The sequence below is a fragment of the Curcuma longa genome, chromosome 6, assembly GCF_044706935.1.
Source record: "Curcuma longa cultivar G26 ecotype Majalengka, Jawa Barat chromosome 6, ITB_CL_G26_1.1, whole genome shotgun sequence".
Taxonomy (NCBI): domain Eukaryota; kingdom Viridiplantae; phylum Streptophyta; class Magnoliopsida; order Zingiberales; family Zingiberaceae; genus Curcuma; species Curcuma longa.
The window spans coordinates 3,045,800-3,072,164 of NC_133866.1; the positions used below are offsets into that span (position 1 = coordinate 3,045,800).

A 26,365-nucleotide genomic window follows, 5' to 3' on the forward strand; every position below is an offset into this window, starting at 1 on the left:
TACTAACAACGAATCCCGTATTCGTCGCCAATTTGGTGATGAAGTCTCGGTTCGTCGCCAATTTAGCAATGAACGTCTGATTCATCGCCAAATTGACGACAAAATTATGATTCGTGTTTAACATGAATTGTTCGTATTTAATCAATACTAGTCAATATTATATTATAGCAATTCTATGATCATAACTACTATATAATTATAGTAGCTAAGATATCTTAATTGTTATATATATATTTTTAGTTATAATAGTTACAAGATCATAATTATTATATAATTGTAGTAATTATAGAATAGTGATTGGTAGATAGTTGTAGTAGCTATTATATAATTAATTATAATAGCTACTACAAATAGCATTAAAAATAAGTATATTTTTAGGCCCCCAAGTTAGCGCACATGGTAAAAAAAGTTTCGGATGCACATGAGAGACTATGGTTTGATCCTCTGATAGGGCATGAATCGATGCCTAATTTGATGAAAAAATTATGCTGGGTGGTCTCGGTCAAGGTACTCACATTTATAGCCGTCAATTTGGGTTAGATCCGTCGGGTTGACTTGTTTCGTCAAATAATTTAGGCGAATTGGATTGAAATTTTATCAACCCATTTTAAGATGGATTTAGATGGGTTGGCCCGCCTAGGCCCACGATTCGCGTGGGTTGACCCGTGGCGGGCTTGGAGTTGGCCCACGGGTTGAGAAAATTTATTTATTTATTTTAAATTTTAAAATTAAAATAAAAAATTCAATGAAGAGTGGGTTTGATCCATTTAAATTACAATTCAAACTTAAAAATTATAATTCAAACTTAAAATTTTCAACTTAATCAATTTAAATTATAATTAAAATTAAAAAATTTTAAAATTTTTAATATTTTTTTATTTTTGAATAGGCCCGCGGGTTGCCCGTCTACCCCGCGGCCCGCCTTGAGTTGGGTTGGGTTGGATTGAAGATTTCACAACCTGCCCAATTGATGGATCAACCCACCTCGCCCCGCCATATGATGGGTCTGCTATGGATTGATCCGCTCCGTCGTGAATTGATCCATTTGACGACTCTACTCACATTCACATGCAGAAAAAAAAAATAGAGTTTGTCCTTGCAAGCAAAATACTCATTTTAGCCGTGGAATAGTCTTACAAGACTACCAAAATTGACTACCAATGCATTATTGTGTGTATTTTCAAATGTACCGGTCCAACGGATAGCTCACCTTCAAGTCTTAGTTAATTGGGATACTAGATTATTAAAATTAATAATAATCATAAGTATATTTTTAAAAATAAAAATGGATTGAGGTGGTATAGATGCTATTTTGCTAATAAATGAAAAAAAAACACTTTTGACGATTGATTTTTTTTTCCTATTTTTTGATTTTTTATTAAATGCTGAGGGGTAATTTTGGAATTTCGCTTTCCATCAGGATCTATCGTATCGTATTAGTTAAGCACTCGAAGAGTTTAAGAGCGTGGTTCCCTGAAGCCACACCCGAACTAGGGTTCCAGTTCTCTGCAGCCCGATTCCAACGGCCTGAGGATTTCAAACAAGCAACTCCGAGAGCATGCCGCTCTCCTCTACTTCGTCGATCAATCCCTTCACCGATGGACCATGCGTTTTTTGTGCTTCTTTTAGCTGCTCCCTCTCCTCCGGCTGTTCATCGATCGGATGGATTTTTAGAACCCTAGATGCTTGATGGACGGACGCTGAAGCGTTTCGGAGGGCTTCATTTTTGAGTTCTGATTCCGGTTTAAGTTGGTAGCTGTTGCTTGTTGATCGATGCTTCATCGAGCTATCCTTTCTTATTTTTGTCGTTGTTGATTTTGCAGATCGGGACATCTGAGTTGACCCCCTTTTGTTTTGTAATTGTTTTGATTGTCAAAGCATTGACTTTGATGAATCCTTCCGCTCAACTTGGATACTTGATCGCCGGATTCCTGCTTTCCGAGGAGGATTCCGACTTCTAGTTGATATATCCAAATCTCAGAATTTTTTTGTTTGTCATGGCTTCAACACCAAGTCAATCATCCTCAGAGTCTGCTATTGTCGAGCAAGTGATCACTGAATTCTTTGCGAAAAGCCTTCACATCATACTCGAGTCGAGGTCTCCATATGTTTCCTCTCGTAACCATAGCGTCGATCATTTCATATCTTCTCCTTCCTCTTCATCATCTTTGTCGAGTAGCAGGCCGAGAGATAAGTGGTTCAACCTGGCTTTACAAGACTGCCCTGCAGCTCTTGAAAATTTTGACATCTGGCGGCAGAGCAATCTAGAGCCTCTTATTGTCGATATCATCCTTATCCATCGGCAGTCAGTCCCAGATGTAGCTCCATGCTTATTGAGGAACCTCTCTTGGAATCATGAGCTTGCACTGCAGCCTAGATCCGAGAAGATTGTGGAGAGGTGGATCCTGCGGTATGAAAGCGTGAAGAGATGCAGCAGCAATTTGAAGCCAAAGAATCAAATCAGTAAGAAAAACAACAGGGCCTCTTCTCACTTAGATGAAACAAAATTGTATGACCAATCAATCATTTTGCTTCGCTCTTTGTATGTTTTTATTAGGCTTTTACCTGCATACAAGCTTTTCCATAAGCTCAATGCCTCAGGTCGAATCAATCCACTTAGCCTTTCCCACAAAATATCTTCTTTTGTCGAACATTTCACACGGGCAGAGGTGGCCAATATGGACCAGTTTTCGTTTGTGCCAATTGCCACACCTTGTGGTAGGCTGAGTGTATCAGTGTCATACCTCCGTGCATTGGAAGAGCATTGTTGGATCAGAGTCCTCAACTGCCTTATCAACTCAATTTATAATGGATTATGTTGGTAGTGCAACCACTGTTCCTCTTAAAAGGTTCACGTCTCTTCCTTCAGCAAGAGTAGAGGCTACAATAGTTTCCTTTACTAGACAACAAAGTTGGAATAATGACCATCAGAATCTATGTACATCATCTTCCTCTTCTTCACCTACACAATATGATGCGTATGGCATGCACCATAATTCAAGCCGGCGTTCTCCTGTCTTGAGGCATGGGTATGAACACTCTCCACCAGTAAGCTCAATCTTGTAGAATATAGCTTTAGGTTTTAAAAGAAGTTTCTATGCTTTTGGATTTCTCGTCTGTTTCACTACAACTGATATTTTATTCTCCTTCGCTATCCATTTAATTGGTGAATGGTTATCAAATATTTTTGCACCTGTAAGAGTGCTGTGATAGGAGAATTTTGTGCTCTGCATAGTCTTACTTCTGTGTTGTACAGGTCCAAGCAATCTTCGCACATCGATAATGTTAGATCTCAGCTAACAGTTGCCACTCAAACCCAAACATGTTTGCATGAAACTATGGCACAAACAAAAGGGAAATCACCAAGATCTTCAAATTCTTTGGGGGATATAAATCTTCACAAGGTAGTAGTTAGTGTTGAATCTAGAATATATTCAAATTATCTCTAAAAGATTAAAAGTATTTGTATGAACTTTTCTTAGTGCTTTTGATGAAGTGTGAGTTATAACTTCTAAAATGATGTTCATGTAGGAGTGTGAATATTGCAAAGATGAAGTTGTCAATTTACCTAACCATGCAAGTAGTTCAACATACAAACCATACTCTAGAAACTCCAGTGCATCTTCTTGCTTGGGTGAGTTTGATGATTGGGAAATTTCATGCCTATTTGTTGATGAAGAAGATCAAACAGAGCCAAGCAATAGGTGTGCTTCTTTATCTCTAAATTCACAATGATTACCAATTTTTTTCTTTGACATGGATGATATGGTTGTACATGACATTACATTTGTGAGTTATCATTATTTGTAATCGAAAAACTATACCATATGTACCATAATTCTTAATTTTTATCATTGGGCATTTAAATTCTTAGTCATACTTACTATTGAGATTTGAAAACCATCAAATGGCATTTGTTAAATTGCTACCTAGTGTCTATGCAACTTGCATGTGACTTTATATATGGTTCATAATTAAGGGATGGTGAACATTAATTGTCCATAATAATATAATTTAAGTGTTAAAAATATTATTTGTAATAGATAACAAGATGCATATAAAATCTAAGACTAACATTATTAATAGAAAAAGCATGTAGTTGCTTGCAAAAGTCTTTGAAATTTTGATTTGCAAAATTTTATTCATCCATTTATATTTTGTGTTATAAATAAAGCAACAAACAGGTCTTCACTTAACCAACTTGGAATGTGCATGACACACCTCATAAATAGGTCCATTCAGTCAACCCTTATGCTACTCTTGGCATGACCCTAGTTTAGATTGTGTTGTGCACAACAAAACCTCATACATGGCTCTAGCTTGATATGAGTTGGGTTGAGTTTGGTATGAACATTGAACAGGTTCTAGTACAACCTGCATGCTATGCAAGGCGTGACCGAAGCTTCTACCCTATAGATTTCCCCTTGATATTCTGAAAAATAAAGACAGTAGGGGCATCATGGTCAATTTTTATTTGACTAATTACAATAATCCGAATAATTCCAATGAAATTAAAAATCTATAGATTCTCTATTAAACACTCTTCCCTCCACCACTTGTCCATCAAATTTCTCATCTCTCATTCCCTACACTATCCTCTCATTTTTAAGTCTCAAGTTCCTTAGTTCGCATTCTCAATATTAAATTCTTAATCTCAATCTTTGTTATTCACTTGATACTTAGGTAACTTTGTTGACGAAGATCTCAGTGTATCGTTAGGGTTGTAAATGAATCGGATGTTTGTGAACAAGTTTGTTATTCGGCTTGATAAAACTTATTTATGTTCGTTTAATAGTAAAAGAATATATAAAATAAACAAGCTTGAACACTAGTAAGCTTGGTTTGATAATGTTCGTGAACAATTTATAAATAAACTTATTTATTAATTTAATTTCTAAATTTTTTATTAAAATGTATTAAATTATAAATTTTTAAAATTATTCATAGTATAGCCGATCTCACCTAGTGGGATAAAACTTGATTGTTGTTGTTGTAAATTATTCATAATAGGTAAAAAATAAGAAAAGGTGAGCTTGATAAAAAGCTCGAGCTTGGTTCGAACTTGATAAGATTTTCAATAAACAAGCTCGATAAGTAAATAATGAACACAGTTAAGTTCAGCTTGGCTCGGCTTGTTTACAGCCCTATGTGTCATCTATGGTGTGATGATGACCAAGGATCGTAGTTGCCAATGGCCTATCGCTGCACCACCACGACTGCAAGTTGTGATCTATCATGTTATGGGTGATACACCATGTCTTCAATCAGGGACATATTCTTTGAAACTGTTGGAGTTGAATCAACTAGGCCCAACGCATGTCATAAACTCGTAAGTGATATATCCAACTCCTTGATTGGTGATGTATTCATCTACCAGCTAGAGCTTAACCAACTAAGTCCAGCCTTTTTCAGGACATTAAATGATGCAACATTGGCTGCTAGTGATTTCCCTCATTAGTGTCACATCAGGTGTTCCACGATCCAAGACAACTAATAATACTTAAAACTCCATCTGTGAGTTTTAAACAGCCAAAATGTATTATGTATTCATATGTAATTTTCTTATATCATGCAATATTTAAATAATCTAATTCCTGAAAAATAATAAAACTTTATTATGTTTTTGATTTTCGAATGTTTTCCATTTTTATGGTTTTTTGTTTGTTATTTTCCCCAATCCATGCTTAGCCTTGGTTGGCATGGCCCATATTGATACGTGCAAAGCCTCAAGCTCATGACAGGCATGACCTATCGGCACCCCCTAATTAATTACAGAGGGAGTTCTTTTTGGTTGACATGGTTCATTAGCTTTCCAAGTTTTTTTTATTTACATTATGAATTATAAGTGAGTGCAACCTACTTGGTTGATATGGTTTCTTGACTTCCAAATCTTTTGCATTTAAATGTCAATTTAAAATCTATCCATGTGTGATAATTTCTTTGTGCATCCCATTTTATCCAGTGATCTCTTTTATGCTGACATATATATATTTCGTTAAACTAAACATAAAATTTTATGAACTCTTAAGTTATGTTCGACCAACAAATTAACTTGATCTATGTGAGATAAATGGAAATTAAAGCAATATGTTAATGTGCATGCTGCCATGTAAGATGTAGTGTTTCACCTGCATGTGCTTCAGCATGACCACTTTTCAGAACAACCTTGGCATGTGAGATGCAGTGCTACTGAAGTATTAAGTTATGTTCGACTAACAAATAAACTTGATCTATGTGAGAAAATATGGCAATTTAAGCAATATGTTACCCCATGTCCATGCTGTCATGTGAGATGCAGTGTTTCACCTGCATGTGCGATGACATGACTACCTAACAGAACAATGCATAAGATGATTTACTTTTTCTGCCATATGTTTTTGCTAATGAAACTATCGTGAATGCTTTACTATCAATGCATTATCTCTCATGGTATCCCTGTGATATATTTATCTCTGTGCAAATGCAAATACAGTAATGTATGTTTAATTATGTTATATTTATGGGTGCAGTGCATGTTTAGTGGGTTCTCGTTTATATGGTGTACATTTCATTAATTAGATAGCCTAAAATACATATTTTATGAGGATATAATTGAATATACTCTGAAAACACCCGAGATGCAATGAAAGATTACCTTGGTGTTTTGGATTGACATTCTGTTATCTGAGAGACAATGTACCTCATCAGATTTCTTCTATCCTTCAGGATTCAAATCTCCAACGACAAAAACCAGTCGGGTGAGAGACCAGCAACAGGAGACTTAGCCCCAGTCCAGCGGCCTTCCAATGCTGCTGTTGGTGCACTTATTGTAATGCTAAAGGGTGCAAGACCACTTCGGGAAGATTCACCCAATTCGTTAAAGTCTTTGCGGTGTTCTGAAGTCCCATCTGGGAACCCTGGGGTACAGCCTGATAAAGAATGCACACCCCATGTTGAACAACCTAGTTGCCATGCTGTTAGTTTGACAACCACATTGCTCAAGCCAAAGACCGCAAAAGATGCATTGGAGGAGCTGAGAAGGTACAAGGAAGTGAAAGAATCTATAATCGGGCAATCACCACCAAAAGAAATAAGAGGATGATAACAATGCACTGATCTTATACATTTTTGTTGATATGTACAGAATGACTGGGAAGTTTTTCCAAATCTTTTATGCACTGATCTTACAAGTTTTTGTAGATATGTACAGAATGACTGGGAAGTTTTCCAAAACTTTTATAGGCTTACTACATATATATATTTATTGCTCGAATAGGAGGGTCTGTACAGTGTGTAAATATAATCACCTATGGGCTGCCACTCTGAACAACAGTTATAGAATTTGATGTTTGTTTACTAGTAGTAAAGGTGATTCTTCGTATGGCAATTAACATTACATGTTTAGCTATTTAGTTGTATTTATACTGCATCATATTTCATGGTATTTGTAGCATAACAGTTTTTTTTAATGAAAGCTAAATATGTATATCATCAAAATGCACAAAACATATAAGTGATCAAAGATTCATGTTCATATTATATCTGATGAAGTATTTGATTTGAATAGATGTCTATGATATGGTATAACATGTATTTGTGTTATTGTAAGTATCAACTCTACATCTAAGTGATCTCAGGTCTAATTGATGCCTGTCTAGTTGAGAAGGAGAGCTCTCCTATGTCTACTCCACTGTGTTATATGCCCTCTTGGATTTGCATACATTCAACCCACGCCCCATCCAATACATGTGTCAAATCCCGTGTCCATCCCCGGCTTCTACATCTCCCTGTTTATGTTTAGCAAGTGATCAACTGTCAATGGATTTAATATGTCTTTACTGTGAACTGTTGTTGTGGAGGCGCTTGGTTGGCAGATTTAGGAGAGGGGAAATTTCATTCCCATTCTTAATGCTTGGTAGACAGGAATGGAAATCAAAATAAGGATTTGATATACTTGATTTCATAACCTACCCCTCCCCCGGTTATCGCTAAATCTATCCCCATCGCGGCGCAGCTTTTTTCTTACGATTTCTTCTCCGCCGTGATTCTTCCTTTCTTCTTCCCCACTTGCGAGCCGGCCGTCCCCTTTTCTTCTCCCCCGTTCATCTAAGCTCTCCATCTTCCTCCTCTTCTTCTTTTCTCTGCCGGCCGAGCTCCTTCTCCTCTTCTTCTTCCTTTCTCCTCATTTCTCCTAGTCTATTTGTAATCGATTGCTTGATCGATTACACGACTTTCTGAGAAAATATTCGCGACATTTAATCGAGCACGCGGTCGATTATATGGAGCCAGTCGACTGGAGTTAAATTTAGTCGCCATTCCAGTATCTATACCAAGCACTAAAAATCTGGTAATCATTCCCATTGCCATTAACCCCTCAATCATTCCCATTACCATTCCCATACCAAGCGCCCCCTAAATAGATCTTTCTTGATAGATCTATTTACCTTTTTTAAAACTTTTTTTGGCAAAGTCTCCGTCTTAAACGAAAAGCATAATAACTATAGTTTGCTATGTGACGAAAAGCGTCTAATGAAATTCGGAGCCAAGATAAAATTTTGATATTTTATCAAAGGGTACATTTTCCTTCCATAAAACCCCTTGAACTCTACTTGCTCTACACCCTTGCCTTGTTAGATTGAACTGCTTTCTAGTTCCTACAATTGTGCTTGCAATAAAGCTCATTAAAAATGTCAGTAAAAGATGATAAACTAAGTAAATGATAATTGTTTTTGTGTTTATGTTTCGATATTCTACCCTTCTCATGGATGACTTGATGCGATCAAGTTAGATGGTTTTGTTCCATAATTCAAAGGTGTGTAATATGATGGACGTAGAGGTGATTAAAGAAGGATGGTATGAGATATCTAATTAATTAGCAATTTCTAATGAGGCGACCTCTAGGATGAGTTTCATGAAAGTGGTCTATCGGTTCAATGTTTTGAGGATCGATAATGAGGTGAGTTCATAGGTGATCGATCAAGGATGATGTGGAGAATTTAAGAGATTGTAAATTCCTAACAAAATGTACTCTAGGGCAGACTACAAGAGGTGAATTTTATATGTGAACAATAAAGGATGACACATTAAGCAAACTTGGAGGACTTTATGTATCTAAAGGAATGAGGGCCAGACATGAGATGAATTTGAGGGCACCATGAAACATCACTTTTGAGTTTGAGTCTTTGGGTAATATTGTTGACGGATAATGTGAGGTTGAAGACGTAGGAGCTATATGAGCTACGATAGATTATGAGTGATTATATTCTTGGCATTCATGCTTTTGGGTACCATCTTCAAGGATTATATATATGACATAGGAGATTAGACTACATAGTGGCTTGTAGGGAGCCTTCCATAAAAGACAATAGGTTCTTGGTTGTAGTTGGCGGTTAAACTTGATCTAGTGCTTTACATATGCTTTCAAGGGTGTAATCCGAGTGACTTCAATATCTATTAATTGATTTTGGAAGTGAACTTTAGTTGATTAGAATGTTCGAGATAGACTTAGTAGTTGATTGAAGACAAGGATTTAAAGAATTGGCTAAACCCATATTCAATCAATTGGATATATAGATTTTATGGGTTGTCAAACTAGTCGTTGGCTACACGATGATTATTGTGCTCAAACAGTCATTTTGAGATTATTTCTAATCAACTAAGGGTGGACAAAATAGAATCGTCGTTGTCTTTTCTATGTAAGTCTTGGAGTTTGATTGATATTGTAAAAGTGAATAAAATTATTTTCAAATTTCAAAGACTAAGTGCTCAAAGCTAAATAACACTAGGGCTTTATCTCTACAATAAAAACTCTCCTCTAGGGATGACAATTTGCTCTGAATTTGATGGAGAATTCGATGTCCAATTCGAATGGAGAAGAGTATGGAAGGATTTTTTAAACTCAATTAAATAATCAGATAATCGAGTATGTAAATTTTTGAATTCGATATGAAAGTGACTTTGGTAAAATCCTATTCGTACCCAACTCGAATACTCGATTAAATTATATATATATATATAAGTGATGTTGATTTTCAAAATTCAATATCAACTAAAAATCATTTGGACCTACAATTTTACCAACAAATATTCGATCCTCTGATAGATATAAAAATAAAAATGGATATTTGATCTTCCAAAGGGTATAAGGATAAAAATTAAATACCCAATAGAAATGAGGATAAAAATAATAAATAAAAATGAAGATGGAGGATAAGAAATCCAATCCAAATCCAATCTATTATCATCCCTACTCTTCTCTCTTTACTTACATTGTTAATTTATATTTAGTAAAACAAATGCAGAAAGTTTTCTACACCTCCACTATTGATAGATTTTCCTAGTGGATTTCTGATTCATCTAACATGAACCTTTGAAACTGCCTTTTAATTCCCATTCGAAACTCCCGCCAATATAAGATTTAAAAAAAAAATCCAACAACATTAAATCTATTATACGTAATCTTACTCTGCATTTTAAAAATTTATTTTCGTGATTCGAATTCGTGACTACGAGATAACATGATAATACCTTTATTATTGTGCCAAAGTTATCTTTCGTGATACATGAAATGCAAACTCCGGTTTTTTTCACCTATTCACATCGTACTAATTATTTTTCCAAAGAGGAAAATATGTTGTTCAACAATGATGAAGTTTACATTATCATGTAAACTAGTGACTAAATATGATATCAAAATCTACAAACTCAGATATCAACTATAAGGACCCGTCTCCCGACTACACAATGACATGTGAGTAACAAGGACAAACTTGTAAGAGATTAAAATTTTGTACTGAGAATCGAATGGATTTTCGATAAATACGGCTCTCTAGCCATATCAAAAGTAGGAGGAAGGTTCAGACGAAACAAAGTTACATGTCAAATAACTTTATTCTAAAAAAACTGTGAACCATGATGGACAACAAAAAGTTTCTTCAGTTATTCTTTTCCCCAAAGGAAGCCCACGCGACGGGCCAAGGCGGGGCAGCTGCTCGCCGGAGAGAAGCTTCCAACTCCCATCAAGATATCTTCACGACCTGAGCTCCACATAGGACCCAGAAAGCCCAGAAGTGCCAAGAAGGGTAACCTGCACGTTTCAGCAAATGTGTAGGCAGTCAAGCAAATAAATGAGCATGCTTTTGATCTTGTTCGATATATTAACAGGAAGAATGCAAATAAAAGACCGTGAAGGAATAGCTAAACGAACCATATTCGGTCAGGTATAAGTCAAGAATCTAACCCATGGAAACAAATTCACAGTTGTATCAACTAAAGACGAGATACATACGAAGCAACTGCAATTTCAGATCACAGTTTTAAAATGCTAGCCAGTGTCAACTTGCTTTGCCCATAGTGGCAGGAGATTATACTAACTTGAGCCGATCGAGACTTCATCCAACAGATATTGATGAGATTCTGTACCAACAGTCATCCAATAGGTAGTGTGGTAATCTTTGCACAGCCTAAAACAGACAGTTTGAGCTGTAATTAAGTCTCTCATCATCTCTGTACATTCTTGTCCACTCGCATTGACTAAAACAGTAGCCATCTCAAATTGATCAGACTGTTTCAAAGACACTGGTTGGAAGTTGAGTTACAGGAAAAATATATAATCCAAAGCTTGGATTTTTTATGAGAAATGAATCCCACCTCGGTGAAGAAGACATGATTTGTTCCCATGACTTTGTGCAACGCGACCAGTCAATATGTATGTCAGGAATTGGAAGAAAATAATAAATCTACAATAAAAATTTGGTGAAAAAGAAAACAAGGGAAAAACTACTTTATACGTAGATAGTTGACACTTCAATTTGTTATATGTGAAGTAATTAGTTAATAACATTATATATAACAATTGTTTAAAATCACCAATAAGAACTATAAATACCATATATTGTGCTGAATTATTGAATCGTAAGACTATTAAAAGAATATGTTCTTGAATAATAAAAAAAAACTAAAATGTATACAGTATGATATGATTCGTTAACTATCATATGAAAAACTATTGTAATGTAATTAAGGCAAAATTCTTAATGAGTGTACCAAACTTTCACTTTATCTCAGATTACACGCCCTAGCTTAAAGACTCCCAAAGCGCTCACCTTTTATTTATTCATACTCAAAGCACCCCCATTAAGCATCAAAACAAGATCAACTTCAAATTACAAAATAAAACTAGCTATGTGTCCCTAAATATATGAAGAGCCCAACGACAATGTTAGTTTGTGATTTTGTCATGGTTTGCCCGTTTTAACTTAGAACAGATAGATGGACCAAAACAACTCTAAAGCACAAACTAAGAGTCTAAGACAACGTGTGTTCCTGGGAATGAGAGTCCAAATCTGATTTTATTTTATGATTTAGAGCTGTGGAGCATCGTGAAAGTCATATTTTTTTCTTTTTAAATTTCTAAGAGCTAAAACTTCATAAGAGAGAGAGATATCTGAATAAATATGTTTTATTATTTTTTAAGTTGAAACAAGTTATTTTGGTCAAGCTGTTTTGAGTCAAAATTGCTTGATAAACCAAAGCAAGCACTTTAAATTTCAAAATCTTGCATGCTCACAAGGATAATAATTTGGTCCATCAAGCAGCTTCAAAGGCTCGAGCTTTAGGAATTTTTAAGCTGGGATATGTGATTAAGAAAAAAGTGAGTTAGGTTTTTGAGAATTTGGGCAAATGGTACCACAACCTTATAAAATTTTCCTTTAAAAAAAAGACAGTCCGGTGCACGAAGCTCCCGCCAATGCGGGATCCCAGAAAGGTCTATTATATGCAGCCTTACCTTGATTTGCAAGAAGCTATAAAACTTTCCTTTTAACTTTTCATAAAATATTCGCCTATGTTTGATGCAGGCTAGCAACCTAACACAACCCTCAACCTTGTTTATTCGGGCTTGGGACCAACATTGGCGGTTTTAAAACTTTCTTTTTAACTTAAGGGGCAAATTATGATCACATAAGCCTCTAAAAGCTTCTCTCCCCTTCATCCTTCCACTCTTGACCTTGTTAAAGATCTCTTCACCATGTTAAGTTTTCAATTAATTCTTTTGTCATTGTTGAACCTACATCTCATATCCTCAATTTTAGTTCTACTTACTTGAAAATCTTTAGTTTCTAAAGGAATCATCCACAATTCAAGTTATAAATCTAATCTATTTACACTTATCAATTAGCATAATAAACAATATGATATTTATCTTGGATATGATTAAAAACACACCCACTATAAAAATTAAAAAAAAAATCAATAAATCTCCTATTATATGATAAACGTGAAGGTTAGATAAAGTAAATTTCAGAGTGAAGATGACACAAGGAAATTTTTGTGAAGTGGTGATATTGACTCTACAACGACAAAGTGAAATTGACACCTAACACACTGAGATGAATAAGCCTTGTTGAATCAAGATAAAATCAACAATGAAGGTGGATTAATGGTGATTGAAAACAAATTTTGCCACATCAAAGTCACCTCTTCATGTAATCTTGCTTTTCCGCTTCCTCTACAACTCATCGAGTCTCAAAGTGGAAAATGAGGCTAGGCTTGACAATGTTTTTCTATCAAGAGTTTGATTGTGAAGTGTCTTATTCTTCACAAGGAAAAAGATAATAGTTTGTACATTTTTAACAAGATGAGATATGAACATCATTTTACAATTTCATATAAATCATGATCAGCTTGTTTCATTAGGATATATTATGCTATTGGGTAAGATATATTATTTTATCCTAATAAGTAGAAAAATTTTAAATTCATTTTTAATTTATAACTGAACCTCATCATTCACAATTCGGAAATTGATTAAATACAATATATATATGAATCACAATCTGTCAACTTAAGTTGGAACATGATATTGACCTTTGGTTGACTACCATGAGGTATTCGTGGCAACCGAATCAAGCATTTGAAATAAACTGAAAAGATTAAGATATCTTGTGTTAATAAAAGAAAATTTTCAATTTGTCCTCATTCCCAGTTTCCACATTGTAGTAATGAGGATGCCACACGGTTACTAGTAAAAATAAACTTAGTTGACCAGATGGAGTTAAAGTATGAAGAGCTTAATTAGAAGAAATTGTAATATCCAGGGGGTAAAATGTCTGTTTGAAAGTATGTGGGACTTTTGCAAAAAAATAGCTGAAGTATATGGGTAATTTTCCCAAACAACAATTGCCCCTTGTACTCAGTTCAGTTCAGGATTCACACAACTGTACCAAACCAACTCCAAAATAGAACAGAAGTTTAGTAAACAAACTAAAAAAATTCATGTGGTAATAATTGGTAACATAGGATAACAGCATCGTTTACTTACCTTTCCCCACTCAGAACCAATGCCACTGCATCTCATCTTCAAGTGAATCATCTTTGTTCCCAATTCAAGCTCAACCTTTTTCCTCAAAAAGGTTTCATCGGGATCAAATGAGTCCAGATAAGTGATATATCGTTTATATGCAGCTCTGATGGCATCTTCCAGATGCTCTGGCAGGTGTCCAACATTCTGTACATAATCATAATCGTGTATGTGAATGTTTGAGCGGTTGATTGGGAAGTGAGATCATTGTCAAACAACTATAAAATGAATAGAAATAAGCTGTACAGACCTCACCGCTCAAGCCACATAGATCATCAAGTGCCATTCTAAGTGACACCAATACCCCACTAAATTCCACTGATGCCTCAGCTGCACGAAAGACATTTGCCAGTACTTCTTGGGCAGCTTTATCTTCAGTAGCTTTAGACAAAGCCATCTTCGTCTCATTGACAACAGTTTTAGGTATTACATCCCAGTTAATTGCCAATAAATCCTTTAATGCGCCTTCTATGTCAGGGTCAGTTATGACAGGCAACTGATTTACATTTGAACTAAAGGCACGCCTTAAACTCGCTATAGAAAAAGAGCTATAACCTGAGATTTGTCAATGCAAATGGAATTACAAACTAAAGTAACATGATAAACTAGGACACAAACAAAAGACAATAGACGATACAGTTTTTTCTGGCTTTAAGGATACGATGGATTTTCTTTCAAGAGTAAGAAGACACTAAGGTTTTGTGAGTAATTCTGCTAAAACTTTAAACTTGAAAAAAGTCGATAAAATTAAGCAAAATTAATTTTCAAAAAGAGACATGATTATGTTGAGTCAATGTGAGCCTATCCGTTGTCGAAGTTTCTCAATCAATCAGCAAAACTGGTTGTTCTCGACGTATTGGATGAAAAAAATCTCAATTTTTCCCTACATGGAATGCTAGACTAGATACCAAACTTGTACTGGACCAAAATTGATAGGTCCAGCAATAATAACCTTTTTAACAAATCCACAGAAAAATAATGGAAAGAGAATTATGAAATTGGTGTGGGCATATGTAACATGACTTTCTAATGTCGCAGATCTAGTCTTGCGACTGCTGGCGGCAAGCATCACACATTGCTATAGGAGAGGTTGGTGGTGGGCTTGTGCAAGAAAGAAATATATAAGGTGGTGAGTCACGTGATGCTACAGGCTCGTCCAAGGAAGCTGGAGGAGGCACTGTTCTCGTCTAGAGCTGAATCTAACTGGAGCCGAATCTAATGAGTCTGCAAAGGTTAGAGCCACTCATGCAGAAAGTGACAAAAGAAGTAAGCCTTCTTGATTGTGCAGGCATAGAGAAAGGTGGGCATAGGGATGAAAGATGCGTGGATTCATTGATTTGTGTGAGATACAGATGGATGATGAGTGGATTCATCGATTTGCACATGCAGTGGTGAGTTTTAAAAGTGGTGGAGCATGGGATTCAAAGAAGGGAAGAGGTGTGTGGGTTAGTTTGTGGATGTCATAGCAGATTCAGGAAGACCAAGTAGGTTTTGGAGAAAAGCCAGGCAAACAACATATCAAACCCAATTACAGTTCACCTCTGACACCCCTTGATTCGGTGTCAAAAGAAAAAACTCATAGACACAAGGGGGGTTGGAATTCTGTTTATAGACACAACAAGAATCCTGAATCTAAAAACATGATCTAACATTTATCAAGTTTGCTAGGGAGAAGTCAAAAGATACAACAACAACCAAGCCTTATTCCACTAGGTGAGGGCTATATGAATCCTTCTACACCATTAGACTCTAACCCCTACTACATCATCATTTATATTTAAATAAATTTTATCTTTTATTGTTATTAACCAAGTGTTTTTAGTCTTCCTTGTTTAATGTGTACATTTATCATTGTTTCACATCACTAACTGAAGCATGTATTAATCGTCTAAATACATGTTCGTACCATCTTAAATGTGTCTCCTAATTTTCTCTCAATAGGTGCAAGTCACTTTCTCTTTAATATTTTCATTTCTTATCTTATCTATCTTTGTATGTCCGCGCATCCACCTTAACATCTTCATCTCTGCAACTCGCATCATCTACTCATATGCTCAAGTAATAGCCCAACATTCAGCTTCATATAACATAGCAGGTTTAACATTTATCAAGTTTGCTAGGAAGAAGTCAAAAGATAAGGAGAAAAATTTACAAATTTTTTTAAAACTTCTAAAATTTCAAACCCCAATTATTGAGGTATTAAAAACCTAGAAAATTTAAAAACCCTAATTATTGCAGCATTAGTACCTCTAATAACTGCAGGAAATGACTGCCAAAGGTCATGTGGATAGACCTGAGCAGATTGGATCTTCAAACCTGTAAAAGTAAACAAAATTAGAATAGAAGTACCTAAAAATGTATTGATTAAGTTCTTTCTTTGCAAATCTAGGTTAATGTTTGCTTACTTGTTTCAGTCAAAATTGAGCATACTCCCATTGGCACGAACACACTGGTGGCAAAAATTAGTTAGCACTGGTAGAAATTTTGTAAATAAGAAGAAAGACAATCCACACACAATTAGAATAAGTCTACAGAATGGAAACAGAATACATAGGTGTCTTTCAGATCTGACCCAAGATAGTTTGGTAGTTTTGACAGCATGTGCTTACATCATTTTGGAAAGAAAAAACCAAATAAGTTTTATTGGAAAGTTAGGAGAAGAGGGACAAACTAGATAACAGATAAAACATTAGGAGATATTCCAATTATGACAATCTCAAGGATAGATCAATTATTCTTTCAGTCCATTGAGCAAAAGCCAAAGAAAACATGCAATCCTATCCAAAATATTGAGGTATTTAAGTAAGTGACTTATGCATGCCCAAGAGGACCTCCTTTAACCATGTGGAGCTGAAGAAAGGAGGTAAGTCTTTATAGTCTCTCATGCCACCTACCGTCTTAAAATATCAAAATTGCCAAAGTGGGTACTAGCTCAAACATCACCAAGCTACGAAGGATCTGATCCTAAGAAGGCACAATCTAATCAAAAAATGAGATACCAAGATGAATATCCTTTTGATACTCATGCCCAATAGCACAATCCTCTTTCTCTTGTTTTCTTGGATGGACAAAGATGAAAGATGAACATTTCAAGAGATAAATTTAAGCATCAATTCTTCGTAACTCATCCACCCAAAATTAAACCCAAAGCTAATTAACACGTATTGATTATTAAAAAGTGATTCATCCTCTTCATTTACGAGTTCAAGTAGACAACTCAAAGGATAGCTTTGTTGAAAAAATTATTAAATAAAGTGGGTCTACAAATATCAATTTAATTTGCATAATGGTTATCTATTTTATTTTCCATTAAAAGTGATCATGATAGCTTTTCTCACAAGTGGTATTAAAGTTACCTCATGTTAAGTCCTAAGAGATCATTTTCAAAACTAAATTCTTTTTTGGTTATACGCTTGATGCAGAGCAATAAATTTAGATTGTCTGATTATTATCGCTTTTTAATTCAAGCCTATAAATTACAATTTCTTAGTGATTACTGTCACTTATTAAATTGTGCATAATAAATGTATATCCATATTTTCGCTTGGAATCAAGTTGAATTGTAGGAATTCTAAAAATTATTTTAAAGAAAGTAGGATTAGTTTCAATCAGGGATTCAAATTTCGATCCGTATCGCACGATACGAGCGAAATTTTTCGTTCCACCGACAGACCAACATCGGCACAACGATTCCGGTCGGGAGACGTCTCCGGAGGCGTCGCGCGGCCTCGGCGACGCCTCCACGCGCGGGCCGCGCGCAACCGAGGGTGAAGCAGTCGCGATTTTGGGGTGTTTGGGTTTTTTTAACTTAGGATTTAATTGAAGTTTTAATAATCAATTCCTAACTATAATTGAGGATAATTTAAATAGACTTTATTAAAATCCATAAAATTATCTTATTATTTTTTAAAAATATTTTATTTTTAATTTTATAATATTTAAATTAAATTTTTTATTTTAGTTAATATATTTTATATTTTAAAAATACCAAAACTATACCAGTACGGTACGATATGGTACCGAAACTGTATCGTTCCGATCTAGAACCGAAACCTCAGTACGGCTCGATATTTTAAACCTTGGTTTCAATTGTGAGTGGTTTCACGTTCTTTTTGGAGCAGTGAATTGAAAGTAATGGGATTGTCAGTCGTAGGCAATTTTATATTTTGGAGGAGTTGGTTTCCTTTAAATTTTGAATCTCACCACGTGGCTAGATAAGGATCCGGATTGAAATTACCAGAGTTACTCTAGCCCTTAATTGGCCCCATGACTTAGTTTGTCTTCAACCAATACTCGGGTTGACTGTTGATTATTTCTAACCACCATTGATCACTATCAACAACACTTGAGTGTTAGATGACATTAGTGCAGTCAGCTGAATAGCTTTGGTCAGCAATCATTGACCAGCATTAACAGGCATCCCACCTTATTGCTTTATTCTCCTTTCTCTAAGAATTTATATTTACAATTTCAAAATAAATTAAATTAAAGTAATATGTTACTAAAGCGATCTTTGTTATGCAAATTTATTTTTTACAAAGTATATTGACATTATTAAAGAAACTAAGTGTTTTTATTTAAGTTTATACAAACACTAATCAACCCAAAGGAAAGATTATTTTAACTAGAGCATAAATACATAAGGTAGTAAATATATATAAACTTTAGTGTTTTCCATGTATACAATATGTTCTTCCAAAGAAAAGCATATTATTGACTGGAAGGATTTATTATCAATATTCAAAGACCAATATTTTCTAAAAGTATCATTTACAAATTGTTATTTCAGTCCAAACACTAAATTTGATTATGACTAAATTTAATTATGTTGGTATCTTATAATGGTCAATTGTATTATTTCTTATGTCATGTTATATATATTTGATAGAATAACATAATTATTAATTGTGAGCTTATTATTTTGTTCTATATAAGGTAACTGCTTTCTAGTGCTTAATGGTACTAACTCTAGAAAATGGTAGGAGCATATTACAATTGTCCTTGGGTGTATGAATCTAGAATATGTGATCTAAATGGAATAACCTCCCGCCCATACTCATAGCAGTTTTGTTACACAAAGGGCACTCTATGAGAAATAGAAGCATTCTATCTGCACAAGTCTTATGATCACAAAGTACCTATTCTAGATACTATCAGGGGCACAATACTTGAATGCTAAGAAATTCTTGAGCCAAATGGTAGAACAATTCACTAGTAACAAAAAGGTCAAGACGAGCATCGTTTTGTCAAGTTCGATTCAATGTGGCATAAAGGAAAAGGAAATATCAATACATTATAAAAATACCTAATCTTGTTACAAGATTGAGGTCACTAAAGTTAGAATTGTTTGATGACATTCTCATGCACATGATCTTGATCTCTCCTATATAATTTAGTCCTTTTAAGATCAATTAAACACAAAAAGAGAAATGGACTCTTAATGAGCTCATGTCTAATGTATGCCAAGAGGAATAAAGATTGAAAGAAAAGATAGAGTGCTCACTTAGCATTTTCTTCTAATAGCAATGCTACCAACAAGAAATAGATGTTGGAAGATCACGCCCTAAGATGCAAAACAAACAAATAATGAAATCATCTATTATTTTATGCAAGAAGTAAAACATGTGAAAAAGGATTGTTCTAAGTATGCAAAATGGCTTGTCAAAAAGGGAGCTTTGTTTTTTTAAGAGTTAATCTATTTTGTAAAAATTAATTTGCTTTTAGTATCCGGTCACACTTGGCAAGTGGGTAGATTCAAATGCCACTACTCAAATATAAGTGTGACCATATAGGGTTGTTTAAGGGGCAGGCCACCAATTGGTGTTGAAAAATTCATTTATTTGACTGATGGCAACAAGACTCCTCTTGAAGCTACAAGGCTATTTAGATCACAGCTGTTTGGCTTTGGATAAGATATTTTATGTATCACCATTTAGATGGAGATTAATTTCTATTTCTTATTAGGACAAATTTGGACTCCTCTTGAAGCTATAAGGTTATTTAGATCACAGCTAGAAAATGTGGTTGTTATTTGCCTTTGGATAAGATATTTTATGTATCACCATTTAGATGGAGATTAATTTCTATTTCTTATTAGGACAAATTTAGTTACTCTTGTTCATTTGGAAATAAAAAATTTAGTCTTTTTCAAAATTCAAATATTATTGGTATCGATTTTATAGTTGATAATCTATATAAAATGGATGTTGATGCCTAGCAAATTAATGAAATTTTGTATGTAAGCAACTGTGGTCAAATTCTTCCATATTGTGGCATAAGCATTTCTAAACAAAGAATTCAAAGACTTGTGTCAAAAGGAATCCTTAATTTCCTTTGATTTTTTGGATTTTAAATCATGTATTAAATGTACTAAGAGAAACCAAATAAATGTTTGAAAAGTAGGTCACAATAGTAGTTTACATGTCTTGGAGTTAATCTATATTCATATTTGTGGTCCATTCCCTACCTTCTTGGAATGGTCAATAACATTTTAGTACTTTCATAGACAATTGTTCTCGTTATGAGTATTTATATTTAATTCATGAAAAGTCATGGCTACATCGAGATCGCCTATAAGTTCATACCTTTTTACATTAATCATGGATGAACTCACTGGACACATCCAAGATACGTTACATTGTGCATGTTATTTATAAATGACATTATTTTGATCGATGAAACACATGAAGGAGTAAACACTAAGCTAAAATCTTGGTGGGAAATGCTAAAAGTAAAAAAATTTAGGCTTAGTAAAGATACAGTATATGATGTTTAGGTTTAGTAATATTAGACGTAGCAAAGCAATTATTAAGTTAGGAGATGACAAATTACATGTAATTGAGAGCTTTAAATATCTAGGATCGTTTTTGCAAAAGGATAAAGGGGTTTAGATATGTTTTACATAAGATACACGTAAAAAAGTTGAAATAGAGGATGACGTCAAATGTTCTTTGTGATCGTAAAGTATCTCAAAACCATAAAAGAAAGTTTTATAAAATGACGATTAGACCTAATATGTTACATCAAGCTAAATATTGGGGTATGAAGCGAGTAGACGAGCAAAATATGAGAGTCGCAGAGATGAAATGTTAAGGTGGATGTATAGATATACATAAGAAATGAGAATATCAGAGAGAAAGTCGAGATTGTACCTATTGAAGAAAACTCCGAGAGACGCGTTTAATATGGTATAAACACGTATTTAGGTTTCCAATAAATATCTCAATTAAACAATACAAGACCGTGCACATTAATAAAGGAAGAGGGAGACTAAAGATGACTTAGTTAGTAACGATAAAGTAGAATAAATTTCATTAAAATATATCTGAGGATATAGTAAGGGATCAAGCCCAATGGCATAGGAGGACTCATATAACCAACCCCACTTAATAGGATAAACACTTGGTTGTTATTGTTGTTATCATGAGAAGTCAAAGTCACGAGATATTTTCAAGGCCTTTAAAGTTGAAGTTAAAAGTGGAGAGTTGTACAGTAGATATAATGGATTAAATGAACAACGTCCAAGCTCATTTGCAAGATATTTGCAATAATTTAGCATTGTTTCTCAGTACACCATATTAGGGACTTCAAATAAATATGGTGTAGCAAAGAGATGAAACAAGATAGATCCTAAAGAATATAGTTAGAAGTATGCTAAACCATCCTTCTTTACCAAAATCTCTTTGTTAAGAAGCCTTGAAGACTTAAAGTCTATATCCTTAACGAGTTCCTAAAAAAGCAATAGCTAAAATTGCATACGATCTATGGATTGAAAAGAAGCTTAGTATTAGGTATTTACATATTTAGGGTTGTCTAGCTATAGCTAAGCTATACAAGCCTAATGAAAGAGAGTTAGAATCAAGAACAATAAGTTGCTACTTTGTTGGATCAATGGGTTTCAAGGTTTATGATCCTCAAGTTGCTTTTTACACAAAGAGTGCAACTCATAAACATTGTCTTTGATAAGGATCGTACTGTTGTTCCTACTATTGCAATTGACAATGACAAGATAATTGTAATTATCACTATGCAAGAGATACCTCCTACTCATATTAATGATGTTGCTTTTGCTCCTATAGAGGAGCAACAACTTCAATTGAAAGTGTTGTTACGGAAATCCACTAGGGAGAGGAGATCGACAATTTCAATGATAATAGTGTATCTCAAGAACATGAGTTTGTTATAATGGAAGATAATCCAATGACTTTTAATCAAGCTAAAAAAAGTGTGAACTCCTGCGAATGGATAAATGGCATGAAAGATGAGATGAAATTAATGCAAAACAATGACATTTGGAATCTTGTCAAATTGTTTGAAGGATCAAAATCCATTACTTGAAAATGGATTTTTAAAACCAAATGGAATTTGCAAAGCAATGTTGAAATGTATAATTGTAAACACTCAAAAGAAAGACATTAATTACAAAGAGACTTCCTCTACAATTTCAACAAAAGACTTTTTTATAATTATTATTGCACCTGTAGCTCATAATTTGGAGCTACATTAGATAGACATAAAGATTGCATTTCTTAATGGTGACATTGAAGAAACTATATTTATCATGCAAATTAAGAATTTTAAATCGAATGATTCAAAACATCTAGTGTGCAAATTAAATAAGTATACACTTGGTTAAGTGATTAGATTTTTTTGATATTAGAGAAAACACTATTTATGAGCACATTTATCACATCAATTGGAGCAAATTTATTTTTCTTGCCTTTATGTTGATGGCATTCTATTGGCAAGCGGTAATATAGGCTTGTCGTATAAGACCAAGAGATTTCTTTCAAATAATTTTGAAATTAAAGATCTTGATATTGGGACTGATATAATGAATGGTTGGATAGCTAGAGGGGGTTGAATGACAATTATTTCCTACTAAGATAAACTTAAACCACTTTTGCTACAGCACTAGGAAGATCACACAAAAAGTTAGTGCAATGAAAATAAGTATATAAGTAAATTGCATACCACAATTGCTACAAGTCGATGTAACGTGATTTGGAGCCCTTGTTCCTAGGCCACACTTATGACACATTGATGAATCACTCTTGAAAGCTCACAATCTTTCCCCTTCACAGATAACATCTAGAAGTGGAGAAACCTCTTACAACACGAATTACAAAAGAGCTTAAGAGGAAAGCTAAAGAATACAAGAGAACATGGCTTTATGAATTCTACAATCACTATTTCGCTAGCCATCAAATGTCCACCTTGGTCCCCTTTATTTAACCTTCTAACACTTCAAACTCAATATGTCGATCTATCACCGATTAGTCAACTAGATTCACCATTTGTTGACTAGTTTCCTAATCACTTCAACCTGACTTTATCAAATGCTATTTTGGTCGTCTGAAATCCACCATTAATCAATTGGTCCATTGTAGCCCTAGGTCATCTACCATTGTAGTGCAACTTTATCAAAGCAATAACTCCTTCTGCCTTTCCTATTGTAGCATCAATCTAGTAGAATTCATCTTTAGTTGACTATATATTAGTTAGTTGTCCAATCGACTCAGCCACGAATAGAAATATTTTGTTTGCTATTGATCATCCTGAGTTGACTCCTTAGCCGACTTAGCTTTCCAATCATTGATTAGAATTAGCTCCAGTCAATTGAAACCCTAATGGACCTTCAACTTGTTAAGCATATTGCTTTGGCCATGCCAAGTCATCGTCCACATTCAACTTCGTCGAATCATGAGCTCTCCAAGCTCTCTGTGTGTCCTGCTAAGTTTCCTACATAACACATATATCGAACACATATACAATATTAACTTAAACTCTTCGCACAAACATCAAAATCCAAGATCAAACTTGGCCACTTAGGGCGCAATTGCACCAACACTTGAAGATGCATCTTTTGTGTTGGGCATACATTTTCACCAAGATCGTTCTCATTACATACTTGGTTTATCACAAAATGCATAGAATAAAGTGCTTAGTAGATTTGGCATAAAGGATTGTGTGGAGATATACTCATTACTAAAGGTGAGAAATTCAAATTGTTTCAATGCCCAAGAAATGAGATTGAAAATCCCTTATGCATCAGTAGTAAAGAATCTCATGTACACTCAATTTTGTACACGCTTGAATATTGCCTATATAGTTAAAATGTTAGTAGTATCTAAGTAATTCAGGAATAGATCATTAGAAAGAAACTAAGCAGGTCATGCGGTATCTGCAAAGAACAAAAGATCACATGTTTACATATCATAGATTAGATCATCTAGAAATTGAATATTCATACTCCAATGTTTGTTGGTCTCCTTGATAGCAAAAGATCCACTCCTAGTTATGTTTTTATGCTAGCTGGAGGACCTATGTCATGGAAGAGTGTCTAACCGTCAGTCACTTTCATAGCTTCTTCCACCATGAAGAATAATTTATAGCTTGTTTTGAGGCATCAAATTGAAAACCGTGGCTATGAAATTTTATCACTAGCTGAAAATTATTGATGGCATTCAAAGAATATTGAGAATAAGTTGTGATAATAAAGTCATTGAGTTGTATTCTAAAAAAAGCAGTAGTAATTGGGATCCAAATTAGCAATGAAAATTGTAAGGCCCTCCATTCTAGTATCAATTACATAATATCTCAGACTAAACAACCTATTATGTTCATATTGATCTTGAAAAGTAGCGACGAGATTTAAACGGCAAGAACCAACCAGAATATTGGTCTGGGAGATCAGATTAAGAAATAAACGATCAATCTAGGCATTCTTACTCCGATAAAATCGCAGATCCGGAAGGTAGTGAAGGTTTCCTGAAGATTGGAGAGAGGAGGAGCCCCTTTCCCACTCTTCTAAGAGACGCCGCCGCCATCGTCAACGACCGAAGAGCACAACGCCGCCTAATGCTTAGCGCGACGATCTGGAGACTCTGTGGGAACTACGCTGGCTCGTGCGTTGCGCGGTGGAATCAGGCAGGAAATAAAAGCGCAATAATCATTTTGTATTGCTTTAAATTAACAACGAATTTCATAGGCAGCTAATTGTCTAAAATGGTTATTTAAAAAAAAAAACCCAATTAACTTTTGATTTAAAAATAACATATTTCAATACAATTAAATCTCATTAAAATTTATTTAAGTGTCAAAATATATTATATGGTAGATGCCTTGTTTTAAAATCATGATCAATTGCTCACGTAGTGTGCAGATTAAAGAATAATAGCGATTAAATACTCTAACGATTAATCAGGCACATAAGATTCAAATTTTAATTACGGTATATTATAAGGTATTTTTCTCCAATAGAATAACAAACCTAAGGGTGTTGGCTGCTTCCATATGAACAATCACGAGTATTTTTCGATTTACTTGGTGAACGGAATATAAGGTCAGATCGTCCATCTCAAGATTAGTCAACTTCATCAACACAATATCCAATTATCAAAAAAATAGAGAATAATAAAATAGTCTCCGAGTGTGATACAGCGATAAGATGTTCAACAAATTAATCAAACATTCATAATTTGAATCTTAGTTACAGTGCACTATAAAGTATTTTCTTTAAAAATTTTAGGACATTGGCTATTAGACGAGGAGTCGCTTGTACTTTCAAATTTATTCGATGGACAAAATAGAGGGAAAGTCGTCCGTCTTCGAAATTAGTTGAGTCCAATCCATAGATAAAGCATCTAATCTCTCCTTCAACCAAAACAGTTGTCAAAGCTTCAAACACAGCAACAAACTGATGTAGAAGAATAAAAAGTGGTCAACTATAGTTTTTTAATTTACCTACTCACAGATAATCATGAAGCCGACCGCGTAGAACCGCTGGGATGGCGAATTCCACCTTTTGCTGAAGAGAATGGTGCAGGCATGACATGAGTACCTACAAACGAATGTTTTGGGTCTTCAAAAGGCAGTATAAATGAGCACAAGTTCTAGCTAAGGCAAGACATCGAGCTATGACTTCTATGATGTACTACATTCGTGAGGTCATGAATCGTTGTATTTTTTATAAAGCACATTCGAACTATTACATTCGTGAGGTCATGAATCTTTGTTTAGTTAACT

General features: G+C 34.6%; 2 protein-coding genes across 2 annotated transcripts; one reads left to right on the plus strand and one right to left on the minus strand.

The window, feature by feature from the left end:
* The first annotated feature begins 1,479 nt into the window (after positions 1-1,479).
* On the plus strand, positions 1,480-7,252 carry LOC141830915 (autophagy-related protein 13b-like). The gene is given in 6 exon segments (XM_074718363.1): positions 1,480-1,742; positions 1,824-2,762; positions 2,764-3,029; positions 3,257-3,404; positions 3,532-3,704; positions 6,706-7,252. Coding segments are annotated over 5 exon segments (1,728 nt in total). The 5' UTR covers positions 1,480-1,742; positions 1,824-1,997; the 3' UTR covers positions 7,082-7,252.
* Positions 7,253-10,643: 3,391 nt separating this feature from the next.
* Positions 10,644-25,254, minus strand: LOC141830916 (succinate dehydrogenase subunit 5, mitochondrial-like). Its single transcript, XM_074718364.1, has 6 exons — positions 25,070-25,254; positions 16,744-16,787; positions 16,586-16,654; positions 14,589-14,893; positions 14,300-14,485; positions 10,644-11,065 (listed from the first exon to the last, which is right to left on the minus strand). The coding sequence occupies exons 1-6, from the start codon at positions 25,165-25,167 to the stop codon at positions 11,009-11,011; spliced, it is 759 nt and encodes a 252-aa protein (XP_074574465.1). The 5' UTR covers positions 25,168-25,254; the 3' UTR covers positions 10,644-11,008.
* Positions 25,255-26,365: the final 1,111 nt, after the last annotated feature.